This window comes from Cydia fagiglandana, chromosome 12, assembly GCF_963556715.1.
Source record: "Cydia fagiglandana chromosome 12, ilCydFagi1.1, whole genome shotgun sequence".
Lineage (NCBI taxonomy): Eukaryota > Metazoa > Arthropoda > Insecta > Lepidoptera > Tortricidae > Cydia > Cydia fagiglandana.
In genome coordinates this window covers 18,056,524-18,071,890 of record NC_085943.1, presented here as the reverse complement: position 1 = coordinate 18,071,890, position 15,367 = coordinate 18,056,524, and the positions used below count along the sequence as shown (strand labels likewise).

The 15,367-nt window shown below is 38.1% G+C and overlaps 1 protein-coding gene across 1 annotated transcript; it reads left to right on the top strand.

Annotated features, from left to right (window-relative positions):
* The first annotated feature begins 12,670 nt into the window (after positions 1 to 12,670).
* Positions 12,671 to 13,261, top strand: LOC134669393 (uncharacterized). The gene has a single exon (XM_063526914.1). The coding sequence runs from the start codon at positions 12,671 to 12,673 to the stop codon at positions 13,259 to 13,261; it is 591 nt and encodes a 196-aa protein (XP_063382984.1).
* Positions 13,262 to 15,367: the final 2,106 nt, after the last annotated feature.

Here is a 15,367-nt window from a genome sequence, read left to right as displayed (position 1 = left end):
AAGTAGGTACATAAGTGTTAACAGTGGGAGAAGTCTTGGCTCATTAGTTTGCGTATAGAACTAAAGCTGTCACAGAACAGATCGATGAAATCATGATGTTTGCAAAGCTGATTGAAAGACCTAGAAGCTCTTAGAAGAAAGGAGTTTTTCCTGTATTTACTACGAACAAAGGGAATATGGAACGTTTTTTTGGTGCGACAAGGTATGCGTGAGGGGACTGAGAGCATCAATTTCGCTAATAGATCAGGACAGTCTACATAGTTCTGAGCAATTTTCATAATGTAAATTACGTCAGATATATTACGCCGGATATAGAGAGGTAGAAGATGAAGTTTGGTACAATGCTGATTATAACTTTGTTTTGGAATTTTGAATTTAAATCTCAGAAAACGAATAAACTTTTTTTGGATTCTTTCAATTTTTGAAGTATAGATGTCATAACAGGGGTTCCAAACCTGAGAGGCATATTCTAGATGGCTTCTTACAAATGCACAGTAGATAATTTTAATTGATTTTAATCTTTTGAGGTTCTTGCACGATCTTAAGATAAAACCAAGTGCCTTAAATGCTTTATTCACTATTGAATCAACGTGCCGATCAAAGATCAACTTATTGTCCATTACAACACCCAAGTCTCTTATTTCACTACACTTGGAAATAACCTCATTTTTTAACATATAGTTAGAATTGAAAACATTACGCTTCCGAGTAAAGGAGATGGTGAAACATTTGGACACATTTATATCTAGTTTATTGATAGCGCAATAATTATCTAGTCTACAAAGATCTTCTTGAAGGTAAGTAGCGTCAAGGGTGTTATTGACTACTCGGAAGACTTTCATGTCATCCGCAAATAAAAGAATATTTGAGTGTTTAAAGCATTGGGAAATATCATGTATAAAGATGGTGAATAATAATGGTCCAAGAAGAGATCCCTGGGGCACTCCTGAAGGGATTTTCACCCACGATGATGAGAATCCGTTCAAGACAACCGCTTGAGATCTGTTCAATACATAAGAGGAGAACCATCGAAAGAGGTCACCTCTTATACCTACTGATAAAAGTTTTTGTAATAGCAAATTATGGTCGATGCGATCGAACGCCTTACTGTAATCTGTGTACACAGCATCGACTTGGTCTCCACTATCCAGGCTGTTTGACAGGTAATCATTAAATAATATAAGGTTGGAATCAGTAGATCTTTGTTTAAGAAAACCGTGTTGAAAGGGACAGAATACATGTTTAAGAGAGGCATACACCTGGTTATAAACCACGCGCTCAAGTAATTTGGCTACAAGACACAACTTGGATATCGGTCGATAATTCGCAACATTACTCCTATTCCCTTTTTTGTGAATAGGTGTAACGAAAGCAGACTTCCATAAGCGCGGCATGACTCCCTCTGACAGTGATCTATTAAAAAGTATAGCTAGCGGATACGAGATGCTTTCAGAGCAATTTACAAGGAAAACAGCTGGAAGATGATCAGGCCCGGCGGATTTGCTAAGGTCTAGACTTTTAAGAAGTTTCATAACATGGTCAGGCTGGACTTCGATGGACGCAATATCAGCAATAACAGAAGTTGCTGGCTCATCAAGCGGGTAAGACTGAGAACCAGGTGAAGCATTATTGGTTAAGAAAGTAGAGTGAAAATAGTCGCTGAATAAGTTGCTAATGCCTTCACCAGTGTCCGAGGTAGAGCCAGAGTAAGACATCGAGGCAGGAAAAGAGGATCCCTTGTTATTATTTTTCAAAAAAGACCAGAAATAACGCGGATTGGTTTTTAGCGAGTCTTCAACTTGATTTATGTATTTGGAATAGCACTCTTGTTCGAGTAGCTTGACCCTATCTCTAAGTAATTCAAAAGTATACTTGTCTGAGAGGTTATTGTAGGTCTTAAACTTTTTGAAATACTTATACTTCTCCTTTATTACCCGTATAAGCCCGCGACTGAACCAGTGTGGGTAATTACCATTATTACCGTTTTTTTTAGGCACGTACTTATCTCGCAAATCATATATAGTGTTGTAAAAACAATTGACCGCCTCTTCGACGTCACCTGAGCCTAAAACCGCGGGCCAGTCGTAAGCCCGCAAATCTCTGTTAATTGAAGAATAGTCAGCGCGATAAAATGCAAATATGGTACGCTTAGCGGTAGTAAGTTGTTGGAGTTCCACAAAAGACATGGTTATGCATAATGCTTTATGGTACGGGTCCTCGGGAACTAGTGGGTCGATACACGGTGATACCGAAACATAGTCATTTGAGAATACTAAGTCAAGAATGCCTCCGTGAACATTTTTAATTGAACAAAATTGCTGCAGATTGCAAAAACTGAAGGTATCCAGAAAATAACTTATATGGTCGCCGGAGGCATTCGATGGTTCTAACCCAGATTCAGATTCAGACCACTCTATGCAACTCATATTAAAATCACCGAGTATGAGGAATTTATCGGCCTGATAATTGTTTACTATTGACTCAACCTGGTCGCAAAAATTACCTAACTGATCTGCAAACGAGTTGCCCATATTTTCATTGCATAAATAAATAGTGCAAATATTAAGTTTGAAGGTTAGCTTACTACGAGGGCAGCGTAACGTTAATGATACCCACATATCCTCGGCCGACGATTGCCAGTCCGGGACACTTGTGGCTAAAATACTACGTTTAATTGCAATAATCACTCCGCCCCCGCGAGATTGCTGCGTCAAATTGTAGTCACGGTCGCGACGCCACACACAATAACGATCATCGAATAGTTCGTCATCTCGAATACCGTCACATAGCCATGATTCAGTTAGGGTGATAACATCGTAGTCACTCATTCGCAAATTTCTACGGAATATGTCAGTTTTAGTCCTAAGTCCCCTCACGTTTTGGTGATAAACACTAAGGCAGGTAGCAACTGACACGGTAGGACAATAGCAAAGTAGATAGATAACTAAAGGTCTCAAATTTAATTAAAACTAGTAAGTACACACTCCACAATAAGTAATACGGAAATAGGTAGGTTATCTCATCAATCCGTAGCTGTAAGCAATAGTTAAGTTCACATTTACTCCTTATTTCATTTCCTCCTTTAAGTTTACATTTATTCCTTATAAAATTACTCGCAAACATAAACAGAAACAAGTCCTTTATAACAGATAATACTCGTAGTAGGTAACTAACGATCGCGACCTTCCCGCACGGACGCTCAGCCACAATGAGGCGAGCTAGACCAGCGACACTCAAACTGTTGGTAACAAAGTCACGTAGCGGGTCGACGGGCTGGTAGTACAAATTAGTTAAGGCGGTGCACAGTTTCAATGAAGCCTCGAAAGTTCTTCTTCCGTTCTCACTTGTAGTACTGGCGAAGAGTCGGTTTTCCGAACGTGAATCTTTCCGTGCTTCACCCACACATATTGAAAATTTTTTTCCTTTGCCACAGCCTTTGTCTTATTCAGGAGTATCTTATTCTTCACCGTCAGATGATCGTTGACATAAACCCTGCCGGCTCCCTGGAAGCCGATATCATCGAGGGTGATGGTCTTGCAGATGCGACACGCTGCGATGAAATCCTCCTTTGTGTATCTGTTCGTGAACGATACAATAATCGACTTTTGCCTGGACGCATTTTCGCCACGTGATGGCACTCGGGTTATATAATTCACGCTGGTTTTGGGCACTGTGTAGGTCACCTTTGTACCGATCCGTTGCAAAATCTCAAAGAGATTTTCATTGTTCTTCAGGGGTACTCCTTTTATATAGGAAACAAGAATTATTAAAGTTATATAGTGAATGTGGTTGGAAAGTATGCTTTCTTGAAGTTCGCTATAGATGGACCCTTTTCTTCTATTTTATCTTTCTTATTTTTAAAAGGATTAAACCACTTTTATGAAATACGCAAAATATATTTTGCGTGAGTATGTTTTTTGTTAGTTTAGTTCGGAGCAATCAGCGATTGGAAAATAATACAGTTTTATTTTAAACACACTGCTGATTTAGGTGTAGTCGCTACGTTGTAGTCTCGATTTAGAGACACGTGTAATTGTTAATTAATAATTAGTGACATGATAATTAATAATTAGTAGGCATATAGCATTTACCAATTTCTACCACGTTTGATATTGAAATATGGTCGGAAACACATTTTAGTAGTGTTCCGTTCGTAGGTAATTTGAAAACAAGACGCATCTTAGCTCGGAAAAACTGATCGAATCAACTTATTAGCGCGTACCTTAATATTTTCATGGCAACACATTCCTTTTATGGCTGTACATACGAAAAATATTATATTATTTTTTAACGTTGTTAAAAGTTGGCTTCTACAAGTTTGCAGAATTTGGAAAATAAAACGAAACATTCCGTTTGTTTTGCAAAGTCCTTTTATAACTTTGGTAAATATTGAGGCACAGAAATAAAGTGGAAATGAAACTTCACTAAATTTAATAGAACACGAACGGATGACCGCTGCGGCAGAAATGTTCTTGATTGGCGGAAGGTAGCTATTTATAACTAAGTAAACTTAGTACTTTTTCTAGTAAAACGAACTGCCTGACAAAATGAAACGTCGACTAACTTGTTTAGATAAGCAAAGTAAGTCTAAGATAATATAAAATAAAACCCACCAAAAACATTCTGTAAAAAACTAGCCAAGTCTCGATGGAGCTGCTTGTTTATCTCTAAAAAGTAATGAAATCTAGACAAAGTCGTGCCAAGTCTAAGGTTCCTTACTGCGATTTCTTTATTATTATAGTTAATGTTGTGTGACTTGGCCGTTGAAGGGTACACAAGGGTACAAAACCAGGTGCTCCATGACACCATTGCACCAATCTGCCATTGCACCAAAAAGAAGTGTTTGTTTCAGGCTCGCCCATACATAAGTATTATTGAAATACCCAGCTTTATCAAGCCTACAATTGACTGGTTATTGAATCAACGTTTTCCAAGTGGCAATTTTCCATCGTCAATGGGTAGCGGTTCTGGCGACAGATTGGTGCAATGGTGTCATGGAGCACCTGGTTTTGTACCCTTGTGTACCCTTCAACGGCCAAGTCACACAACATTAACTATAATAATAAAGAAATCGCAGTAAGGAACCTTAGACTTGGCACGACTTTGTCTAGATTTCATTACTTTTTAGAGATAAACAAGCAGCTCCATCGAGACTTGGCTAGTTTTTTACAGAATGTTTTTGGTGGGATTTCACTTCTTTTTGTAGAAACCCCCTGGCACTGATTAAAATAACCGACTTGGTTTCATATTACATCTCAAAACTTTTTTGTAGTAAAAGCGTTGCGAGACTTGCACCTTTTTACATGTAATGTTTTTGATGGGATCTCATCTCTTTTTGTAGGCAGTCCTTCTTTTCGGGTACTCATACCCATACTATGTATACACATATCATAACTAAACATATCTTCATTCATACTCACATCGTACATCGTAGTGTACCTTTACTTTACCTACTATTTGTAGAAACTGCAACAGTAACTTTGTAATATCATGTATTTATATGGGATTACAAACTTACTTATGCAGTTCTTATATCTTTAAAACGTGACTGATATTGCAATATTTTTAGGTTTTCCCTTTATGTGGCCATTAAACCCTAACTCTGTACCAAATTTCAGCTCTCTGAGTTTATGGGAAGTACTAGTTCTATTCTGATGATCATGAGTGAGTTTCATAAATGCGAAACTTTGCTTTCGCTTAACTTCGGAACTAAATGACCTACAGACTTGAAATTTTGGATTTTAAGTATGTGATTATAGCTTACTGGATGACCAAAATTTCTGCGTTCTGGTCTTATCCAGAGGTTCTTTAATAGGGGCCTGAAAATGCGGCGAAATGGTTCCAGTAAAGGATGGTACGGCAGTGTTTGCTTCGCGCTCGACTTGGCGGGGGCACTGCCGTGCCCCCCGATTATTAATTGGATTGGATTGGATTGGTAGTAGGTATCGCTCGCAGACAGATCTGCTTGACAAAAATTAGTCAAATACAAAATAAATGTGTCTTTCCTTAGACAAAGGGTCCTAATGATTGACATACAATAAGGACCTTTCTATAAGAATTTCTGTTGGATCTTCAGATAAAATCATTTTTATCTGAAGTTCCTACAGAAATTCTTATTGCACTTGAAGCATGAGAACCCTTCTGTGATTCTTCTGTGAAAGCCACAAATTATAATGAAGTGTTACTCATCGAAATGTTACAAAAATATAAATTAAATTGTAATTGGTTCATTTTTTAATTCCCCACCTTAAATTTAGTATGGATTATGGTATTAATAAATTCAACCAATCACAGTGTCGCATTGCGTATGTTTTGTCCCTCACGGAGCTCCTCAGGCACGCGTATAGCACATCTATACGAACCAACCATCTACGTATGTACTTATAAAGGGGATAACGAGAATCACACGAGAAATCCTGACAATGCTGACAGGTGTTTATACTGCACTTCCCAGGGGCGCGTCAGATCTCATAATTGTAACAATAAGCTGGAGTGCGCCGGGGAAATTTGAGCTTCAAACTGATGGTATAATATTGTAATTATACGTCTGCAGTAGGAAGCGTATTCAAACAAGATGTTCCGATATAACTACGTTTGTGAAGCGGCTTGAATACACTTCAAACGGAGTAGGAAATCACTACTACGAGTACAATCCTGATTTTGATCGGGTACCGATATTTAATTGATATTTTTGCATCCTACACGAATTTTTTTATTATTGCAAGCGAAAAGTTATGAATAATTATTAATAATGATTAATTGATTATCTGCCATCTTGTGGGCTACATAACACAATATAAAAAAGCTTAGTTTGAAAAGAAAAGGCAGGGTAAAGTACTTATAGGTAGTTGAAAATTGTTTAGGCTCTTTATTGTATTGTTTTTAAACCTATTTTTGGAAAAATTATTAACATCTTGAGTTAAAGCCTCGCTCGGGCCTGATAGAGGAAAAAACATGCTCGTAAAATGATATCTTATAAGATGCATTGGCAAGAAAAGAGTTAAAGCTTTTTTATTCTCCTGGAGTTTCTTATGATGCCTTCGATACGTAAGTCACAAAAAATAACGGTGACTCTGTTTATGTCACCATCAATGTAGAAAGAGATGATATTTAACAGCACGATACGCAAATATATGTATATAGCGTAGATAATATGTATTCTAGCGGAGACAATAGTCTTTTGCATACAAATACTAGAGGCCGCGGCGCGGTAGCAGTAAAATTAAATTTTCGTTTACCATTATTTAAATCGGGCCTTTTACGGCCTGGCCGGCTTAGATAGTAACGTAATCAAAGCATGGAATAAATGAACACTTCATTGTTGGTGTAAATGTGTCCTAGCAACTTATTTTTACACTTGAATTTCAGTAAGTGACTCATTCAAATATTCTTACATGTTTTCGTTAGTAGGCCTACTTGCTATGACAATACAATACAAATTAAAATATAAATAGAAAGTATAGTTTTTAACGTATACAGGTGTAAGAACCGTAACAGTATTCTTTTTGAAGCCCTTTGGCTATCGGGATCATAAGCATCGCATTAACCCTAACGCTTAACACTTAAGGGTTAAAGCTTTAACCATTTTCTTGCCAATGTGTCTTACAAAACAGTATTTTTTTTTCTAATAACACGGGTTAGAAATTGCCTTTTCCGGAACACACAGTCGCTGTGGCCGAAATCGGTCAGGCCATCATCATCATCATCAAGCATCGCATTGTTTTCAACAATTATACCATGGTACCATTTCTCTGGTTTCTGATAATAAACGCGATAATACTAGGTAAGGTGCATAAAATCCTCAATGGAAAACACGAATCAATCACAGAAAACAAAGAAACATTTACCAATTGGAGCATTTCGTATTGACTGTGTTGTTTCCAAATTGTCATCAATTCCCCAAAATTGCAAACTGTATACAAGTACACCTAAACGCGACTTTTTAATTGCTGCCATCGTACAGCATTCAATATTGAACTTTGAATGTATAGAGTTTAAGTAGTGTTTCGCTTGACCTGTACACAATTCTCTCAGGCGTTTCCCGGAGGACAGCTCTTGGATTGATTGCGGAGGCAGTAATGTAACCAATCCTAAACACCTATAATAATCATGTTGTGCAGAGAACAAGATTTGTATACAATTTCTACATTATAGTAAATACAGCAATTTGACAAAATCCCATTTTTTATCTATAAAATTCAGTTATTTCATGAGTAGTAGGTATTACCTTAGTGAAAGGTTTCTTTCATAAATATTTTATGGCATTCGTACGAGTGATTGTTTAAAAATAATACGTAGTGATTTTGGGAGGAAATACATTGTTAGTTAGCTTTGTAAAAATAATTATGGGAACCGTGAAAATTAGAAGGAATACTCATTTGGCAGTAATTAAGAGCGTAAAACATGATACCATTGTGTTTTTGACAACCCTTTTTTTCTTCTCAGCTCAAAGAAAAATAAAATGTGTATATTATTTATTACACCCGTCATTCGTTGATAAAAAATTCAAACGGCCATTTTTTTCCGTCGATGAAGTTAAAATTTACTTGTGAATGCAGTTACCTATTACCTATGGAAAAGCGCGACGCACTGATATTGAATTGATAACAACTCGTTTCGTGTTTCCTAACTTCCCCACACTGGGACGTCTTAACTTTTGGGTTAATGTTGAGAGTAACCTCAAGATTACGAATACATAAGTACATTGACCACCAGCCGTGTTCGATTAGCGTCGCATTTGCTCCCCACACGTCGGCTAATAGTGCGCGTTTCACGGCCGAACGCGTCAGTGGGCAGACAGTGTCTAGGCTGCGGCACAAGCCACTCGGAATGATTAATTTCGTCTTGCACACGGCCGCCTCGTCCGGTCTGTGTCTGGGTGCATTTTGACTGAAACAGAGAGTTAAGGTAAGGTACCTTTGGCCGTAATATAAAGCATAAAACTTGATATCAAACAGATTATATTTATAGGTACTTAATAACTAATTAGTGTTCCGTACAAAACTTTGTTCACGGAACACTTATTTGGTTTAGCTTGAGGAACAATAATTATGTAACATGAGATATTGCGAGTTTCGTTTATAAAATAATTAAAATAATTTCTCCATCAACATCTTTTTATGCTACAAAAACGACATCATATTTTAATGCGTTTCGATTACTTTAGATTAAAAGCGGCCAAGTGCGAGTCGGACTCGCCCATGAAGGGTTCCGTAACAGCAAGTAACATAATAAAATAGCGGTTTACGATTTAGTTATGACGTATTAAGAAAAAACTACTTACTAGATCTCGTTCAAACCAATTTTCGGTGGAAGATTGCATGGTAATGTACATCATATATTTTTTGTAGTTTTATCATTCTCTTATTTTAGAAGTTACGGGGGGGGGGACACATTTTACCACTTTGGAAGTGTCTCTCGCGCAAACTATTCAGTTTAGAAAAAAATTATGTTAGAAACCTCAATATCATTTTTAAAGACCTATCCATAGATACCACCCCACACGTATGGGTTTGATGAAAAAAAATTTTTTGAGTTTCAGTTCTAAGTATGGGGAACCCCCAAAATTTATTGTTTTTTTTTTCTATTTTTGTGTGAAAATCTTAATGCGGTTCACAGAATACATCTACTTACCAAGTTTCAACAGTATAGTTCTTATAGTTTCGGAAAAAAGTGGCTGTGACATACACGGACAGACAGACAGACGGACAGACATGACGAATCCATAAGGGTTCCGTTTTTTTGCCATTTGGCTACGGAACCCTAAAAATTGGTATAGAAAAGCTCGAGGCACTGATATTGATATTAAATTGATATCCCTATTTTCTCCACACGTCTTAAGTCCCCAGGTACATCTAAAGTTTTGAGTTAATATTGAGTCTTAAGATTACAAATACATTGTTCACAAGCCGTGTTCGATTAGCGTCACATTTGTTCCCGCACGTCGGCTAATAGTGCGCGCGTTTCACGGCCGAACGCGCCAGTGGGCAGACAGTCTAGGCTGCGGCTCAAGGCACTCGGAATGATTAATTTCGCCTTGCACATGGCCGCCTCGTCCGGTCTGTGTCTGGGCGCGATTCGATTGAAACTCTGCAAGTAAGAACATGTAATTGGCTCTGTAACTTAATATAACCTACGTATCCTACCTTACTTATTTGATATGCCTAAACGTCGCCAGGCAAATCGTCAAACGTTGAGGTTTGAACGATATGACAGGTAGTCGCTTAAGTCATAAAATGGCGGCGTTTCATGACATGCCTGGGAATATCTCGATATGCCCGATTTCCCTGATAATAGCTGGCTAGGAAGGAATAGTTAATTGAACTCTCGCAGTGAAGCTGAGCCATTTCTGGGAACGTCTTTAATTTATACAATGTCTTAGGCACTTGTATATCTGGAGTAAGTACAATCTAAATTGATCACTGGGGGAAATTGTAAACCGAATTAGTTTAATTTGTTGCTAGAATCAAGAATCGACTTCCATTTTGACGACAAGGAAAACTTTATTCATTGTAAGTTGTGTAAGTAAAATAATAAAGCCACACTTAGAGGATCGTAGTTTAATCTATTTAAGGCGATATGATTCGACTCATCAACGAATCTGAGGGGGTGAGGTGCGCGGCAAACCGTGAAGCCCCGCCCGCGCGTCCCGAACCGCTCGACGAGCACGTGAGCGCGCGCTGTGCGCGGCGGCGATAGCAAACGGGTCACAGTATAAGGATCTTATGATGGCAGTATTTTAACCATACCGTGCAAGGGTCACGTTTTTATAGTTTTTATTGTATATGTATATATTTTTTGCATTACGTGTTTCTGATCATTATATTTAGAATTATTATTTTTTCTCAAACATGCAATGAAATATTGATGTTATGTTCCTTATAATAGGCTGCGAAGTATGACGTTTCAGGTGCGGCTAGGACAAAAGGTATTTAATGGAATTTCATACAAATCTTGCAGGCCTAGGCCGGCAAAGTCCTCTTTTTTAATTTTCATTTCACAGATATTTGTGACACAGCATCGTGGCATTCATCCATAAAAAAAAAACTAGAGGCAGTATTGGCTTTATGGTTCGTAATGACACTGCCACTACCCCTATAAAAAAAAAACAAAAAACAATGTTTGCTATAATTAGCAGTTTTATTTGTATAAAACCAACATGAACTTAATATATAATACATTATTAACTAAATTTTATAATTTTAAATTATAAATTTAACTACACAAATAAAAACATTTAAAATATTTCATCTAAACGTTAGCGGTAAAAAGGTCTACTCAAACACGCGTAGTTATTTTTTTATTTATGGAGGTAAAGTTGAAAAATTTTCATTCTGTTTTATTGGATTTATAGTGCGTTGTTGATTTTTTTACTTTAATATGAGTTCCGACGAAATAATGAAATTTATTGTAATCGTAGGTGTTGGAATTGGCAGCGTAAGCAGAATTGATTTTAAATAACTTGCTGCTCTGCCGCCAAGTCAAAGACGAAGTATGTAGGTTGCTTATGGCAATTTCATTATTTGATAAACTAAGAAAAATGGCTTACAGTTTATTAGAAACAGTTTTGTAGCATATTTTAAATGAATGTAACTACAAATTCGTCAACACTGTGGAAATTATACTTATTTACTCCATGCATAAAGCAACGATGTATGTGTAACGTGATATCAATATGAAAGACTATGTAAACTTATGTGACGAAAACGACAGTCAGACGGATACAAGGCGAAAAAATCAAAGATACATGAAAATATACGGGTAGGTAGTAAAAATACACGACTCGTGTAAAACATACGCGTGATAATGATATAGGTACGTGTTGGTTATATTTTGGGTGTAGTTTTAGTTTTTTCTAGAAATAATACTTGGGTTTCGTGGATTTTTTTATTTTATTTATTTCATTGCATGTTTGAGAAAAGCACTATACATACCTCGGCGGGAAATGGGGTTGCCCGCGCTCAGACCTATCCGGCCTCGCTTCGCTCGGCCGTCTATATGTCTTCGGCCGGCAACCCCTTTTGTCCCGGCCTCTGTAGTAATGTACTATTACAGAGCCATGTGTACTTATTATTTAGTGATCGGTAACAACGTTTTAATTTAATGGCAGCGTAGTAGAATTAAAGTACCGAAAGGAAATAAACATTTTAAGGTGACGGTCAATTAAGGTAAGGTATTGTTCATATAAAGGTAAGGTATAGGTAGGTAGGTAGGTAGGTAGGTAAGGTAGGTAGGTAAGGTAGGTAGGTAGGTAGGTAGGTAGGTAGGTAGGTAGGTAGGTAGGTAGGTAGGTAGGTAGGTAGGTAAGGTAGGTAGGTAGGTAGGTAGGTAGGTAGGTAGGTAGGTAGGTAGGTAGGTAGGTAGGTAAGTAGGTAGGTAGGCAGGTAGGTAGGTAGGTAGGTAGGTAGGTAGGTAAGGTAGGTAAGGTAGGTAGGTAAGTAGGTAGGTAGGTAGGTAGGTAGGTAGGTAGGTAGGTAGGTAGGTAGGTAGGTAGGTAGGTAGGTAAGGTAGGTAGGTAGGTAGGTAGGTAGGTAGGTAGGTAGGTAGGTAAGGTAGGTAGGTAGGTAGGTAAGGTAGGTAGGTAGGTAGGTAGGTAGGTAGGTAGGTAGGTAAGGTAGGTAGGTAGGTAGAACCTTAATCAATCGGGGTGAGAGATTAGATTAGGGGCAGCATGTCACCAGCACTCTTCAGTGTCTTCATGGATGGGCTCTCACAGGCCTTGACTAAAACCGGGGTCGGCTGCTCCATCAACGGCATAATGGCCAACCACCTAGCGTATGCCGATGATATGGTCCTGCTTGCTCCATCAGTAGCCGCTATGCGAGACTTACTTGCGGAATGCGGAAAATACGCCAGTCAGCACAACATGAAGTATAATCCGGACAAGTCAGAGTTTATGGTCATGGAAGCGGCAAATATGCCGTTGAGCGTACCGCCACTGTTACTTGATGGAGTTCAACTGCGGAGAGTCTACGAGGTTAAATACCTAGGCCACATCCTGCTGTCTAGTTTGAAAGACCACAGGGACATTGAAAGGCAAAGACGAGCTATTGCAGTACGAGCGAACATGCTAGCCAGAAGATTCGCCAAATGCAGCGACGACGTGAAACGGCAGCTGTTCCTAAGTTTTTGTACTTGTGTCTACACAGTGGAGTTGTGGTCAGATTACACCTGTGCAGCAGTGGGAGACATGCGCGTACAGTATAATAACGCATGGCGGGCGGGCGGAAGGGGCGCGCGCCGGGCTGGGGCGCGCTGCTGAGAGCGAAGAGCGCCGCCGCCAGAAAGGCGATAAATGCATCCGCCAATACGCTGCTGTCCGCAGTGAGGGAGTGGGACGGTAGCCCGCTTCATGAGCGCTGGAGGACCTACCACAAACCGGTCACCATAGGGTCGGGGCGATACGCCCCTTGGGCTAGTTAATATTAAGTTTTAATTTGTATTTAGGTATTATTTATAGACGTGAATATTTTAATTTTATTGTACAGTCGAATAGTTTAATTTTAATTTAATTTTATGGTAATTCTATGGAAGTTTTCTGGAATTAAACAATTTCATTTCATTTCATTTCATTTTCATTAGCATTTTACTCTTAAATACGACAACCTGATAAGAAAACGCAAACATAATCGAAGAGTTTGTATACTACATTGTAAAACACCGGTTGAGTAGAGAGTAATTTTTTTTTATATGACAAATGGTATTCGGTTTTTGAGTATCAAGGCATACCTAAATAAAGAACACTATTCAATAAATTTCAGCAAATCGCTTGAATACATCCCGAAAAACAATACATTAAAGAAAAATAATAATAAAATCATAAGTCAAAAACTGTCACTAGTAGGATGTTGATACTCAGCAAAAATATCCTTCATTATAAGAGGTACTCACAAAAAAAATAATTTAATTTTTTTTTTATCGGGCTTAGGGAAAACTCAGTTAAAGGTCAGATGGAGGAGCGGATGATGGAATTGAATTGATTGGCAGAGCTAGACAAAGATAAGTCTGCAACGATTTTGATTTGGTCTAACTTTTAACTTTTTTCATATTATGAGAAAGCCACATAGTGCTTTCGGTGGGGGGTGTTTAGTATTAATCCTTAATACCTACTGCTATACTGATTTACTTGAGGTAGCGAGGCTACTGGCCGGCGACACACAAGCAATGGTCTAAAAAGTAATAACTAACGGTGTCAGTGTCACCAAAACATCGCGACAGAAAGGATATCTGAATTCGCAAAATATACCATAAAACAGTGCCTTGAAATAACGAGGAAGCCAGCAGCGAGCAATCCACCCGCCGAGGCCTCTGCCAGCTGCAGACCACAAAATCCCGGTAAGCCCTTCTACAATCTGGTAAAGCAGTATAGTGTAGCGAAGGAACTAACTTAAAAAAACTACAGTCCACTGGCTTTACGCCACACGTACATACCGTAATGTAACAAATTATTTTCAATATTATGTTTTGTTTCTTCCAAATATCTATTAAATAATTAACTGATTGTTGTTGAAAACCTGTTCAAGGACGCCGAATTAATATCTACTATTCCACGTCCTTGAACAGGTTTAAAACATCAATCATTTTCTTTTTCTACCAGATCTAGACACGCGGCAGCGTGTCAAGCCAAGTTCAAGCAAAGGAACTGGCTAGCCAGCGCCGAGTGTAATATTACACGAACCACTTGGTGCTACTTTTGACCCTTCTATAACTCAAAACATCTTTGACGTAAACACATAAAACTACGTGTGTTTAATTATATCCATAAGGATATCTAGAAGCCCAAATTTCATGAAGCTAGCTCAAACGGTTATAAAGGTATGAAGGTCAAAAAGTCGTAAATTTTAAGACTGACTTATGACTTATAGTACCTAAACCTAACCTACTTCCAGATGACCTAGAAGGATGAAATTTGGAATCCAGCTTGGTTATTGTGTGTAACCGTAGGAAAAAATCTAAAAATAAAATAAAGTTAAAAAATAGGGGGGGTCCCCATACAAAAAAAAACATTTTTTATTGGGACTGACATATAAGTACCTAAACCTAACCTACTTCCAGATGACCTAGAAGGATGAAATTTGGAATCCAGCTCGGTTATTGTGTGTAACCGTAGGAAAAAATCTAAAAATAAAATAAAGTTTAAAAATAGGGGGGGTCCCCATACAAAAAAAACATTTTTTATTGGGACTGACATATAAGTACCTAAACCTAACCTACTTCCAGATGACCTAGAAGGATGAAATTTGGAATCCAGCTCGGTTATTGTGTGTAAGCGTAGGAAAAAATCTGAAAATAAAAAAAAGTTAAAAAATAGGGGGGTCCCCATACAAAAAAATATTTTTTATTGTAGCGTTGGAACCGTTACAAGCAG

Coding starts and splice junctions, on each gene's coding strand:
- LOC134669393 (XM_063526914.1), top strand. CDS start 12,671: ATGTCACCAGCACTCTTCAGTGTCTTCATGGATGGGCTCTCACAGGCC.